Source organism: Microchirus variegatus (genome assembly GCF_963457635.1).
Source record: "Microchirus variegatus genome assembly, chromosome: 14".
Classification (NCBI taxonomy): Eukaryota; Metazoa; Chordata; class Actinopteri; order Pleuronectiformes; family Soleidae; genus Microchirus; species Microchirus variegatus.
In genome coordinates, this window is record NC_139815.1 from 23,730,996 (window position 1) to 23,745,171 (window position 14,176).

Below are 14,176 nucleotides of genomic sequence, written 5' to 3' on the forward strand. Positions count from 1 at the left end.
TAATAGCTATTGAATGACAAGCATTATAGAATAACTTGATTCTTCCCAAGTAATCGCTTTTCATTTTGCTTTCTACTCACAACAATACCAAGTGAACACAAGGTCTCAGAGAGTAAAATACCTCTCGTTTTCTTATTAGAACTGATAATGTTGTGGTTTGGGAATAAATGTAGACTTTCAGCTTGTTGCGATGAAATCATAAGCTCTGTGTTTTTGCCAGAGAACGACGACGAAACATGAGAAAATTGGCGTGAACAGTGAGCTCAAGATTATTCACAAAAACTACAGTCTGGAAGTCAGAAACTACTCTCCCTCTTCATTTGAATAAGAATATTTTTTTTAAAGCTCAAGGTCACCTTAAAAGATTACAACAAGGTCACGGAGAGCAGAGAAACCCAACAGTTCACACAATGAGCAAACACTGGAGAAGAAAAACTCCCTTTTGACAGGAAGAAATCTCAGACTCAAAGATGTGCAGCAAATCTGCCTCGACCGGTTGGGGTGAAAGGAAAAATGGGGGACAGAAAGGACAAGAGGGAGATAGAGAGGTAGAGACAGAAGAAAAATAATAGCCTCGAAACTGGATCTGGATCCTGCAACCTGCAAGATGAGGACACACAGAGAGAGAGGAAGGAAAGACACAAACTAGGGAGAGAAAGGACAAGGTTAATGACATACAATCAAGTTAGTATTATAGGGAGTAAGACATTTTAGTAGAAAGCAGAGCAGCACATGAGGAACAGAGTGAACGGGGTGGGATATCACGGTATAGCAAATTGGAAAGATATGAACGAGACCTTTTACCTTACACATTTTCTATTTAATGCATTTCCCGACGACCATTCCATCCAATTTGAACCAGTATCTAATCTGCAATTAGAGCAGCCACGTTCACAGTTTGTGAGGCGTTTATTCCCAGATTCAGTGTACAAAAAAAAAACCTTATTTCAAACAGAAGCTTAAATATTCTTCACATCCGCGGCAAAGGTTTCAGCCAAGAAGAAGAAAACCAGAACAAACATAAAAAAAAGCCCAGCGAGGGACTGTTGTCATGATTTCCTCTGATTGTCATCATCATAATTTGAAATTTCCAGGTTCTCTTGCAGGTAGAAAACCACATGAACGGACCCTTTTTTGTTGTTATTACTGCTCACACTGTTTCCTATTGAAATGCTACTAACTATGCAGATTTGAGAAGATTTAACCTCACTGGCTGCAGCGTAAAAACAAATAATTATAATAATAAAAAACTCAACAACACATGGTTCATTTTGTCAACGTGTAATAGTTTCACATACAACTGACATTTCATGTTAGTGTCCTGCACCAAAGAAATACCTTCATAGAAATCAGACAATATGTCCTTAAATATTGCAGCTTATCGAGAGCCTCTACAAACAAAAATTCACATTCTTCTTCAGTAGTTTCAAATATTTGCACACGAGCAAATACAACATCACAAATCATTCTTTACATTATTGTTCAAGTTACTGTAGCAACATGTTTATAGTGGATAATCTGTTTCCAAAGTACTGGACAAAAATCTCCGGGTGTCCTTTATAAAACTGTCCCAGCAGCCGTCTCTTTTCTTTAATGGAGAGCGTCGGGTTCTCGTAGACCGTCCGCAAAAGTGACCTCAGTTCCTCTTTAGTGGTTTTTTCCGCGTTTTCCGAGTAGACCTTAGCACTCAATCTCGTGCAGTACGTCGATCCTGCGGTGAAGACGGACAGAGACGGAGATTCAAATTAAAGTGGGGGAGAGGTTCATCTTTATCTATAGTGATGGGATTTATTAACAAAGGGGTAAAAAAAAAAAAAAAAAAGAACGAAGAGGAAACCTGTCATCGTGTCTGGATCGTTGCCTTTGGTGATATTGATAATTCTGTCGCTGACCAACTTATGCAATGAAACGGGGATCTGGTGGAAGACGACAACAAAAGAGGTGTAGTGTGAAACTTTTTTAAATATAAACAAACGTCCGTTAGATTCAAGCCATTTTCAAATGAGTTCACACACTCTACTGTAATTGAGCAGTACAGTGCAGTACTTTAAAGGGATACTTGAGTAAAAGTACAAGTATCTTACCAGAAAATGACTTTGGCAGAAGTCACTTTTTAAAAAAATAATATTATGTCAGTAAAAGTACATGATACTTACTGTACTTATGTATCAAAAGTAATTTTCTGATATAAAATGTACTTACGTTTTGTAGTATTGCAAAAGTGAGGATCTGTTATTTGGTCATAACGAGGAAATGTAGTGGAGTAAAAGTAAAGTTGCTAGAAATACAAATAAAGTAAAGTACAGATATGTACTTTACTTTACAGATATGTACTTCATGCATATATATTATTTTAGTTTTTTTGGTAATATTTATTTACTATTTTGTCTTATGTATATTATACTTTTTAAAACATTTCTTTCTACTTTATGCTGGTATTTTTGAGTGGACAGCAAAGTAAGAATTTCATTGTACAGGGAAACGTGTTTCTTTACTGTGCATATGACAATAAACACTTTGAATCTTGAATATGAATTTTGTACCTAAGTAATGTACAACACTGGCTGCTGGTGTATTCACACAAATGTTCCCTCAATCAGATCAGCAAAAGCTATGCACAGCAGCTTTAAATGGACAAATTCAAGTGGAATTTAACTGGATTACAGGTGTCATTTGGATGTGAAAACTCATTTCACAGCGTAATTTACATATAAAAACAACAACAACCACAGTTTTTGTTAACTAGTTCTGCTGGCTTCTGTTCTCAGTATTGGAAATGTGGAGCAACCAAAAATTAGGAACATGAAAGGTGTCTGTCACCTCTTTAACACAATTGAATACAATCTGGCAGCACTCACACACACTTACTTTAAAAAGATCACAGTGGTTATCCACCATGAACAAAACCATCAGATCCACCTTTCCTTTGGAGAGTCGTCTGCTGTAGACGATGGCGCTGGAGAAAGACCTTTTCACCGCCATCCTGTTCTCAATCTGAAAAGGAAAGCATTTGGCATTAACAAGGATCAAACACGCACACATATGCACACACTTACTTAGAATAGAATAGAATAGAATGCCTTTATTGTCATTATACAAGTTGTACAACGAGATTTACTTGACATCACCTTGAAAGTGCATACAGCTAAAAACAAAGAACAATAACAACAACAACCAGAGTATGAGTCAAAAAGGACATTAAAAAAAAAGTGACCCTAGTTATATGCACACACTTACACACACAAGTACTGACCTCTTTGTGCAGTTTCACCTCCTGGACCTTGGCCGCAGTGGCCATGAATCTCAGAAGTCTGCGTAGCTCCTCCCTGCTGCGCGAGTCCTGCAGCTTCAGGCTGAGCTGCAGAGCTTCGAGGGCTTGCTCTCGATGGCCGTTCACTGACAACAGACAACGCGAGAATGAAACATGGCGGACTCGAAGGAAAGAAAATGACACTAACAGCAACATTGGGTACGTAATAAAAGCGTATAAAAAACCTGACTATCTCGGGGGAAAAAACATCACACCAGCTCGGCGACCTCTTACCCAGTAACTCTGAGATGCCAGAGTGAATGTCGAAGACGTGGTTGCTGAGCAGTGGCGGTTGTTGTGTCTGTCTGTAATGCTGTGCCAGGACCTCGTAAAGGAGCCTCTTGCACTGGACTAAGTCATTGGTACAGGCGGCCAGTCCTCGACTGACGTCGACCACCAGCTCATCGGGCAGCAACTCCAGACAGTCCACCGCCCTCGACAGCCACTCATCCGCCCTTGGGTAAAAGGGGAAAAAAACAGCAAACTGAATTAAGTCGCGTGACTGACAGAAGAACTCGAGGACTTTCAGATAAGCTTTTGATATTTAAAGGTAACTTAGGATATTCTAAAACTCTTTTCGTGTCTCTTATTATTCACTTTTAAAGATGTATTTGTTGTATAGAATAAAGAAACCAGAACATATTCACGTTAAATGATTAAAAAAGACACACACTGTTGCTGATTAACTTTAAGAGATCCATTAACAATCCCTTACTGTGCTTCGCTGAAGGCTTTGAGGACTTCCCGGTCCAGGTAGCTTGACGTGTACAAAAGGTCGGGGTCACTGTCCATGCCGTGCAGCGGAGGCCGCGACGCGTCCTTGCCCTCTAACAAGTTCTCCAGTAGGGGGAGCTCTATCAGCTGCAGCAGCCTGAACACGGCCTGTTGGTGCCACACCTCATCCACAACTGTAATATTAACACACAAATATCAGTTACACACACATATGTTAAGATAGACGCACTGAATAAAGAGCGACCGGGACATGAAAACTGTTTTTAACGTCATTTCCCTGCACTTACGCTCCCGAGAGAGGCCGAGGTTGTTCATTTGAGGAGCGATGGTCGAGCTCAGGTTGAGATTTCCCAGCACGTCCTCCAGTGATTTGTCTCTTTTCACCGAGGAGTGGGTGGAGTAGCTCAGCACCTCTTGTCTGAGGAGTCACATAATAACAGCAATCAGCGGGGAAAATTAAGGAAGCAACAAAGGCTCGACGCTCTCTAGGACCCGTGATTCAGGTACTGCTATGATTGCAGTCCTTTCATAATCCAACACGTCAAATAAATGCGTCATTTCGGAGCATCGAACAGTTTGAAACGCACATTGTTCTGACGTCTTTTCCGCTCCTGTTGCTCTTCTACTCATCTAAACTGTTAGAGCACATGGCTCTTCTCTGCCATCTGCCATTACAGACATCAGACTTGTTTTACCGCGGTGCATTCTGCTGCTGTCACTCTCACTGCAACTGTGCATCAAAAGGGAAGAAGCTCAACGAGCTGGCCATATGTTAGCACCTCATCAGTCAAGTATCCTGCCTGTACTCGCTAAGTTGCTCTACGACCTCGCTCACTTTACACAGCGGCCTAAAAGTCAAGGAGAATCACCTGAACAGTTTGGCATTTCTGAGAAATAAATGCTATGAGCCTTATTACACATGATTGTCCTAGAAATTCTATTGCACAATATGGCGTATAAAACTAAGAGCAGGTTTTTACTACAAACTAACAAAAAAGAAATTTCATTTCATTCATTTTTTGAAGTGGTATTGTATTATTACTGATTGCTGTGAGAAAGTATGGGAGAACCAGAACACAATATTTAGTTTATATATTTTCAGCTGTTCAACATGCTGTCAGATGGTCCTTTCCTTCAGCAAACCCTATACAATTGGCACTGTCAATGTTAGGAATATTCAATACCAAATAACGTCACGATTGTCCATACCTAACTTACAATAAAACACTTTTACATTACATTTTTATCTATATTCACGTTGAAGTTATTTTCCAAGGCTATTATCAGCATGGGAGTGGACAAATACACTGTGTACCTTACACACCACTAAGAGATTAAACTATTAAAAAGCTCTTTCCTGAGTCTTTGCGCTGAGCTAGTTCAAGAGAACAGTATTTCCCTCCAAATATGACCAGAGGAAGCTCGGGTACCACAGAAAACGGGACCGTATCTATGTTCCCCGGGTCCTATGTTCCCCGCTATGTGACCGGGGAACATAGGACCCTTTCTCTAACCCTTACCCTAACCTTTTTCAAAAAAAGGGGTCCCATGTTCCCCCGTCACATACGAAGTGGGGAACATAGGACCTTTTTTGGGAAAAACGGGGAACACAGGACCCGGGGAACATAGGTACGACCCAGTTTCGGTAATACCTTAATTTTGGTACTACTGTGACTTTTACATTTAAAAAGATAGTTATTTTCTTATGTGGTTGAATGGGGTATTGTCTTATTATCAACGTCGACTTTCTCAAGCCTGCCAGCGTTTCTGCTGTGTTGAATTAAGTGCAGATAATGACAATGACAAAACCTCACACAACTGCACTTGGGGGGAAAAAAAATTGGAACTGTCCCTGTAGGTTGTTTTTGTAGCATAAAATAGCCGCACTGGTACTGAGGATCATTTGAAATGAATTGCAGTACACAGATATGACTACATGATGGAGGTTCAAGAGCCTCACGCTTCACTTGTTTTCAGAGCCTCTCACAGCCACAAAGCCACACTGGATTTGGGATTAACTCTGACGATCGGGAGGAAGGAGAACAAAGTAAATCAAAAGTGAGATCTGTAGACGCCGTGACATGAATCTGCACCTTTCACGTGACGGACTGTAACTGTTCTTGTTCCTGTTCATGCTCGGCGAGTCATAGCCGCTTTCTATGGTGTTGGTGGACTGGGAGTTGGCGTCGGCCAGCGACGACGAGGAGCCGGTCGTCGGGCTCAGGAACCTGTACAAACTGCAGCTGCTGTCCTCGAACGTCGCTCGCTTCTTTTCCTTTTCCTTCCCGAAGACTTTAACGGCCACTGGCTCAAACACCCTCGAGTCCATCAGGGCCTGACAGAGGCGAACGGCCTTGTAGCGAGGCACCGCATCGTCGCCAAAGAAGCGGTTCAGTGTGATGTGTGCCAACACCACGTCCACGGCCTCCGAGCCCAGGAAGCAGTCCTGGTAGGACTTGAGGTTGTGCCGTCTGCGTTTGACCTCGACATGAGTGTGGAGATTAGAAATGATGCTGCTCCAGATGTAGGTGGCCCGGAAAGGCTTCCCAGCCATGCCTAATGGAGGAGGAAGAGAGCGAGTCAGCGGGTTGTAAAGGGAGCAGAAGGCCATGAAAATGTGGGAAATGACATTAAGTAAGAGGAGCAATCAAAAACATACACGGCTTCTGAAAAGAAAAGGAGATCTTAAAATACCTACAGGCTGCTGCAAGATCAGCTATTCAGTGTCACGCTTTATTGCATGTTTCATAATCAGTAACCAGTATTTACTTATTTGACAGAGTTACTGCATTTGTGGGGTTTCTTTCACACTGAGCTTTTTGGGGTTTGGGTTTGAACTTCTGATAAGATGGAAAAAAAACAAAGGTTTAAGACCAAACCATTATTCAATTGACATAATCACAAAAAAACCTGCACATGTACAACACTAATCTGTCTGTTGACCCACTGGTTATTTCGCAAAGACTCCGGCTCAGCTTTGTCTCTTGTCTTGAGTGCTTTCTCAGACACTTCAGAGACTTGCATTTTTCTCCCTGAGCAAACAGACACTCCCTGTCCTCTGTGTAATGTCACATTATTGAAATCTGAATTTGAATTAATGTATGTGGGCGTAACAACTAAAGGTCCTGCATCAGTGCATCTCATGGGGCCAGCGGCCAAACCCAAATCCTCTTCTGAAACGTGCTCATTGTGCGTACAGTATTCAGAAGCTTAATAAGCTGAATTTGCCTGAATTAACATGAGAAATGCTCAAGAACCAACTGCTGCTGTGTCTCTTGCCTCTCTTGGCTTGTTGTGAAGACTCCAGTGGGCACAGGTAGGCAGGTTGTTTGGTGCCAATCGTTCCAAGCAGTCTGAATGAAATAATAAGTTGTGTTTATCGCACTATTGTAACGGCTACAGACACTATCTTGACTGAGCCAGTGGTTCCCTAACGTTTCACAGTCCGGCACACAATTTGCGCCCTAGACCCTAAATCTAATATCTCTTCAATCAGTGCAGTTCACAGGCCATTCAGACATTAAAGGGGGGGAAAAAAAGCATCAGATGTGGCTGATTTTTTTTTTTCATGTAATCTACTCAACAGCCTGCAACACTCAATCACACAAGGACACAGAGACAAAGCTCATATTGTGAGCCTCCTCTCATAAAGAGATGTGTTCCTGCAGTGTTCTCCTCCAATGGGCTGCGTAATACTGTACAGCCACAAAAAAGCTATACATGGTTCATGCGGTCAGCACTCCATCCACTCATTTTCAATTTTTGGATTAACAGTTTGAGTCACTTGTGCCCGCAAGCCAAAAACCACCAATGAAGGAAAGCAGAGGTGGCCTTACAGCGTTAACATGTAACTGGGGCTTTCATCTCACAACAGGAGGCGCCGTTTAAAGCCTGTGGAGCAAATGCTCGGGGAGGATCTGAGAGCTTCACTGAGGCCAGGGGCCATAAATCAGAGTCTGACAGTGGCAGCAAGACTCCTTGTTATGATAACACAACATGACAAATACAATTACTGACCCATCTGTACAACAGGACAACAAAACACCTAGGGAGACATTGGAGCAGCAGGCATATGTTCACCCAGTCCAATAAAAAAAAACAAAAAAAACAACAGCACCCTGGGAGAAGACATGAGTGTGCAGAAGACTGTTTGGAGATCTGCTGATTAATGAGATACATCTAAGTCAAACTGTGCGTCCCTCTGGAGAAGAACACTGTCCTGAACAACAGGGACCACAGCAGTTGTTCAAGGAAAACACATTTTCAACAGTTTGCAAGTTCCTGCGCGTAACAGTAAGTTTTTATTCTACCCATAAATATGTTTGTATATGTGTATAATCGCTTTAAAATAAAATACTTTATAAGAACTTGAGGCAAGGGCCTTGATTTTTCTACTAAGGCCTCCCATTTTGTGCCGCCATGTTTTTACAGCACAGCCAAAGTATAGTCTTACTACACAAACAACGAAGTAGGGTTAAAATAATTACTTGATTAATTTGAATTAAAACAAGCTCTCTGATGTTTCAGCTTCTTAAATGTGAATATTTTCCAGGTTCTTTGCTCCATTTACCAAAGAGATCATTCAAACTGAACATTTGAAAGCATCATTATTTCCAGGTTTGACCGAACAATGACTTGATTCATTGATAAAATAATCGTTAGTAACAGACCTACAAAAGAAGAGCAAGGTACTTTCTGGTATGTGAAGGCCGCTGTAGTTCCCTAAACGCACTAGGGAAAGGGTGAGGTGATCAGAGTCCTTCATTTGCTCCAATCTGCAGTGTCATCATAAGATGTCACGGCTTCTGAACTTGAAAAATGTGCCAGGCTGATGATGCAATTCATTAAAATCTTTCTTTCTGAAACTCCAATTTAAAAAATACCCATAAAATCCATCACTCACTGAAATAATAGCAAACACAGAATACTACAGGAATAATAATACACTTTTAAACAATTAAGAATGAAATCCTTGAGTTCATAGTTAGGTCAGGGCCATCTGGAGAATCCCATCAGGGGTCCAGGATTACCACGCACTCACACAATAAATCCGGATCTGATCAATATCGTTAATTCTTATTTAAAGTTAAAAAAAAGTGGCGTAGGTCAGATGAGGGTCACATAACAATCCTGGGAAGCCTGCTCCGATCTGCTCTGCTCCGTCGCCTCTTATTTCTTGTGCCATGCTGAGATTTGAGGCCACTTTTTTTTTTTTTTTCCAAAAGTCTCACGTCTTCACTGTGACTTCACTGTGGGCCGACGCACTGGTGCGTTACTAGTCAAGGACAGCAGTGTGTTTGCACACATCAGTGTGGGTAAATAACCTCAGAGGGAGCAGCGCAGACAACACACACACACACACACTCACTCCTAAGGGAACCTTTCCCTGTGTGAACAACTCTCTGATGAGAATGCACAAAGGTTTTAACCTGGAAATAACCTGCACAAACAATAGCACTCAGTTTTCCAATATTTTCACGGGTATTCTTTATTTATTTAATGCTGTAATGTATGCAAAGTAAATTAACAATAAGAAAATCTCGAACCATGTTCAGGTTCATGGAGTTGGATGAATTAAACCCTCATATCCTGTGCGATTTATGCATTGTATTATTGTTGTTGTTGTTGTTGTATGGTGGTGGCACATACTGTATATATACACAATTATTCCATCCCACTGTGTTTTAACATAAACAGAGCATGAGTCATGCAGGCTGCTGAGTCTGCACTCAGAAATGTCACACATATGCTCTTATAATCCTACATCACATCCTTTAACAGATTATAAAGACTTTATAATATTTATCACTTAAAAAACACTCACTGTGAACGTATGTTTTAAATTACAATGATTACATTACATTCACTACTTTAATGGGAACTTTAAAAAAGCCTCAACTGTACCATAGTCAATTAACATAAACATAGTTTCAGTCAAATCCACCACATGAGCTTGAAAAACCAGCCTCTGACTTCAAAACTCATTGTATAAAATCACATTAACATCCATATTCGACCACTTGTAACATATATAAATAATAATAATAATAATAAAGTTTATATTGTTTTTCGCCTACCTGGTGCTCGGTGCTGGAGGACTTCCTCCACTGAGTGTAGACGGAGTGAATCGTCTCTCAGTCCCGGTCTTTGGTCTCCAATTCACAGCGTGACGCACGCAGTCAAAGCCGAAACTGTCCCCGCCCACTGTCGTGCATTATTCATGTCACTCACCGCCGCTAACTTTCATGCTAATGCTGCCGCTGACGTTAACAAGGCGATAATAATGATAAAATAATAATGAGCTTCTAACACTGTTTCCCTCGCCTTTGTCGACAAGTGGACACAGCTGAGGATATTTGTCTGAATTTAAAGGGACATGGTGTAACTGTATAGGAAAAATAATTTGGAGTAAAATACTACTACTGCTAACTTAAACAACAATAATAAAACTTTATTTGTATAGTGCTTTTCTGAACAATGTCAACAAGTGCTGACCTACGGAAGAGGATGAGGGCCAAATGTAAAAAGAAATTGGAAAACAGCCTGACTAAAGTCAATATTCTGCCTATTTTATTTATTTTTTCTTATTATCATTTTGTTTCAAAAATAAAAATAAAATAACATAGATGATAGCCCTAATCATCTTAAACAAGAACAAATAGAACCAACAAAAGATAGCTAAATAAAAGTGTGCATAGTACATTGAATATTAAACAAACGGACATGAGAACATACAAGTAAGAAAATTATAAAAACATTTCACTATTGTTTCATAATGAATTGTGCAGTTTATATATATATATATATATATATATATATATACGTATGAAATGGTTTAGTTAAAGACACTTGTTGACCAGCAGTGAATATAAGTACTACATTATACTGGAGTAACTATACAGTGGTGTAGCTTGAGCAAGGTGCCTAATTATTTTTTCCTTTCATCTTAAGTAAATATTTGTTGAGTTACAACCTTGAAAACACACAATGAAGAGAAGATAATGACTTCAGTTGTCAAAACTAGCCCTATGATGATATGCCACATCTTCACAATAGTGTGAGCTGCAGCAGGACAGATTCTATGAACCTGCTGCCTCCTCCTCCTTCTACCTTAAGGTGTAGTCTGACAGTGTAAGTTGACACTGTGAAGACACCGTTGCTCACTTGCTGAACAACAGAAAAGGAAGACAGCGATTATAATCACGATGCAAAGGGTGAGGCCCGTGAATGGGACAAACCGGTCTGATAGCAGTCCTTCTTGGAAAAATGCCGTTCCTTTGTCCCTCACTCGACAACTGCACTTGAGCATGTTTCTTTAATGAAACGGCAACTTTAAAGGAACATTTACGCACTAAATTCCGTTTGCTCATCAGTGTTTCATGGAACGTGGAACACATCTATCTCTCTACAAAACTGTTGGAACATCAGGGGTCTCAAACTGACCTGGGGGCCACTGAGTGTCTAGTTTGGTCAGTCGGGGGTCGGTCAAGTGACAAGGAGGTCAAGCTTTTTGAGAAAAATGTATAACATTTAGGATGTTTCACATACTTTCAAAATAAAAGTCTTTAATCGTCAATCGGTCAATCGTGGATGCAGAAATTGAGATAATATACAACCTAAACAGGAGAAACAGTATAACATGTACGACTGCAGTTCCCCTCATGTTAAAATGAATAATATAACACCAGGTTTTTGTTTCCCTTTCTGTTACAGCTGTCATAGTTAACAGTGTCTTTACATAACAAAGGTAACTGTGCCCTCAGGTTTCAGCTGCGCTCAGAGGCCTCTGGTTGAAACAGGTCGAACGACTCCTCAGACGAGGGCACGTGCGATCGGGTTCTATTTTGTAAACGCACGGAGGGGAAAAAGCTGAAGCAGTAATTTCAGAGTGAAACGAGCTCGACGCAAACGCAGAGGGAAAGAAAGAGAAAGAAAGTTGGAGAGAGGAGTCTGGGTCACACGAGCACATTCTAATCCACAAGGTCAAAGCAATATTTACTCTCCTGGTATCACACATTTCGCCTGGAAAGTCCTTATCCCTCGTCGCAGTAATCGGTCGTGTATGACAAACACATTAAAGAATTTGATCCAGCAGGGCCGTTTTAACAGGGAAGGAGAAGCAGGGAAATCACCTGCGGTGCCCTGAGCTGAAAACGGCAAATTTGGTACAGTTCGGAACGGTCTGAGATTTGTGGTGCGCCTCCTAATGGAATAGTCTGGTACAAGTGTGGAATGCTGTCAATTTTATGGGGGTGTAGTTTAGTATTTGACATTTTATTTCTTAATATTTCTTAATATTCTGAAATGTGAGATTTTGCTGGTGTGTAACCCTGTTAAAGTCACAGTACGTCATTTCTGCCGCTATGGGGATCGCGCTCTCTTTCTTCCTCTGAATAGAAACAATAACAAGAGACCTAATTAGATGATGTCAGGGAGCAGTGAAGGCTCATGGGAATTATCTTTGACACCGACGCAGATGGCGAGGCGAGTCAGACGTGAAAGCAGAGACAGCAAACTGGATGACGTCATTGAAAGGTGACAAAAATTACATTACATTACATATTGTATCTTTAAACATTCTGCTGTCCGTCTTTCCTGGTTAAATAAGAGTAATAGTATTACTACTGCTACTAAAAACAGCTTTAAAAATGACACACATCATAACATAACACTGTACGTTAGGTTTACTGGTGGCCCTTTCAAATCGTAAATCGGGCCGATTGAGTTTTTTAGTCATGCAGCGTCTGTGCCCTTCTCACATTCTCACGCTGCCTCAAGCGCCCTCTCAGTCCCCGTCTCCCACATATGGAACAATGCAGCTCATTAAAATTCATATGCTTTCTCTCATCTGGGGAGCAGACGCTCAGTATCTGTCTTCTGCAGTCGTGCCCGTACTGGAATCTCAAACGCTTGCCTGACTGGTCGTCGGGCCTCCACCCCCACTCCAGTCCACGGCCAAAGGACAAGAGGACAGTGGTTTTCCTCAGTGAAGTGTCGCTGCAGCACAGAGACACTTTTGTCCTGCCGTGTTTTTTTGCATCGTGGCTCGTCTGGCGGGATAATTATATTTTATTCAACGGCCACGAGTTCCCTTTCAGATGACACAAAGTGAATAGTTTGGCCATGAGAACATGGTAGGCGACGGTCACGACCAAGTTTCTCGCCTCCCACAAAGCACGCGGGGCCAATATCAACTGCACACTCCGACAAGCAGGTGAAGTGTAACGTGACCTGGCCTCTGCGAGCAGAGCTGACACACGATAAAACACGCATTTCCTTGGGACTCTGCCATTATTTTTGAGTTGGGGATCACATGCTTGAGATCAGTGGTGAAGCTGATGTTAAATTATGTCAACGTGTGAGGGGAAGACTGTGAATAAGATCTGATCAGCACTGAGTGGAGTTTTTCCAGGGATGCCCCGAGGGCATCGACAACATTAGTGATGGAACATCTAATGGAGACGCGGCATTAATTAGTATTCTGGCACAAAAACTTTTTTTTTAACATTGAAACTATGTAGGCGAGTGGTTCTCCAAGGAGCACCTGAGAAAATATAGAGCTTTTAAACCGTTTACCGTTATCACCAACGTTAGAAAACAGTGGCGTAAATAGCACGAGCAAAGTCAGCTACGGACTTCTCACAGGAGGCAGATTTATTCCCGATGAGATCATTTGCTTCTCCTCTTCCTCACTTATGCTTCACACACACTGGTACAGTGAAATTAGATTAAGATGGACTATTACTACTTAATTTATTGTCTTCCGTTTTAAAATTCCTCAGCTCCACCCCACCAGCGGAAGCCCAGTTTGAGAACAATGGATGCAAGATCTCCAACGGCGACGGAACACTGGATGTTTTAACATAAGTTGGAGTTACAAATCAGAGAGCCATAGTAACAGTATTAGTTCTGACAATAATCGGTGTAGGCACCGGGGCGCCACACTTTGAGAACCATGGATTCAGTTAATTCTAGCACGTCGGCAACAGCCGGAGATTGCCTGGCGACAAAAACGCCAAACGACAAAAATGGACCGTTAACATATTATAAATGTTAAATGTCCACGCTGGCAAGCGTTTTGCCGTTTTGAGACATTTTTAAAGTATCAAGGCCTTTGAGGTGCAACTGACC

The 14,176-nt window shown here is 41.4% G+C and overlaps 1 protein-coding gene across 1 annotated transcript; it reads right to left on the reverse strand.

The window, feature by feature from the left end:
* Positions 1–1,487: 1,487 nt before the first annotated feature.
* Positions 1,488–10,153, reverse strand: depdc7a (DEP domain containing 7, paralog a; the record flags this gene model as incomplete). Its single annotated transcript, XM_083900455.1, has 9 exons — positions 10,123–10,153; positions 6,139–6,601; positions 4,333–4,463; positions 4,026–4,218; positions 3,545–3,765; positions 3,254–3,396; positions 2,869–2,994; positions 1,838–1,916; positions 1,488–1,711 (listed from the first exon to the last, which is right to left on the reverse strand). The coding sequence occupies exons 2-9, from the start codon at positions 6,597–6,599 to the stop codon at positions 1,488–1,490; spliced, it is 1,578 nt and encodes a 525-aa protein (XP_083756581.1). The 5' UTR covers positions 6,600–6,601; positions 10,123–10,153.
* Between the last annotated feature and the right edge of the window lie 4,023 nt (positions 10,154–14,176).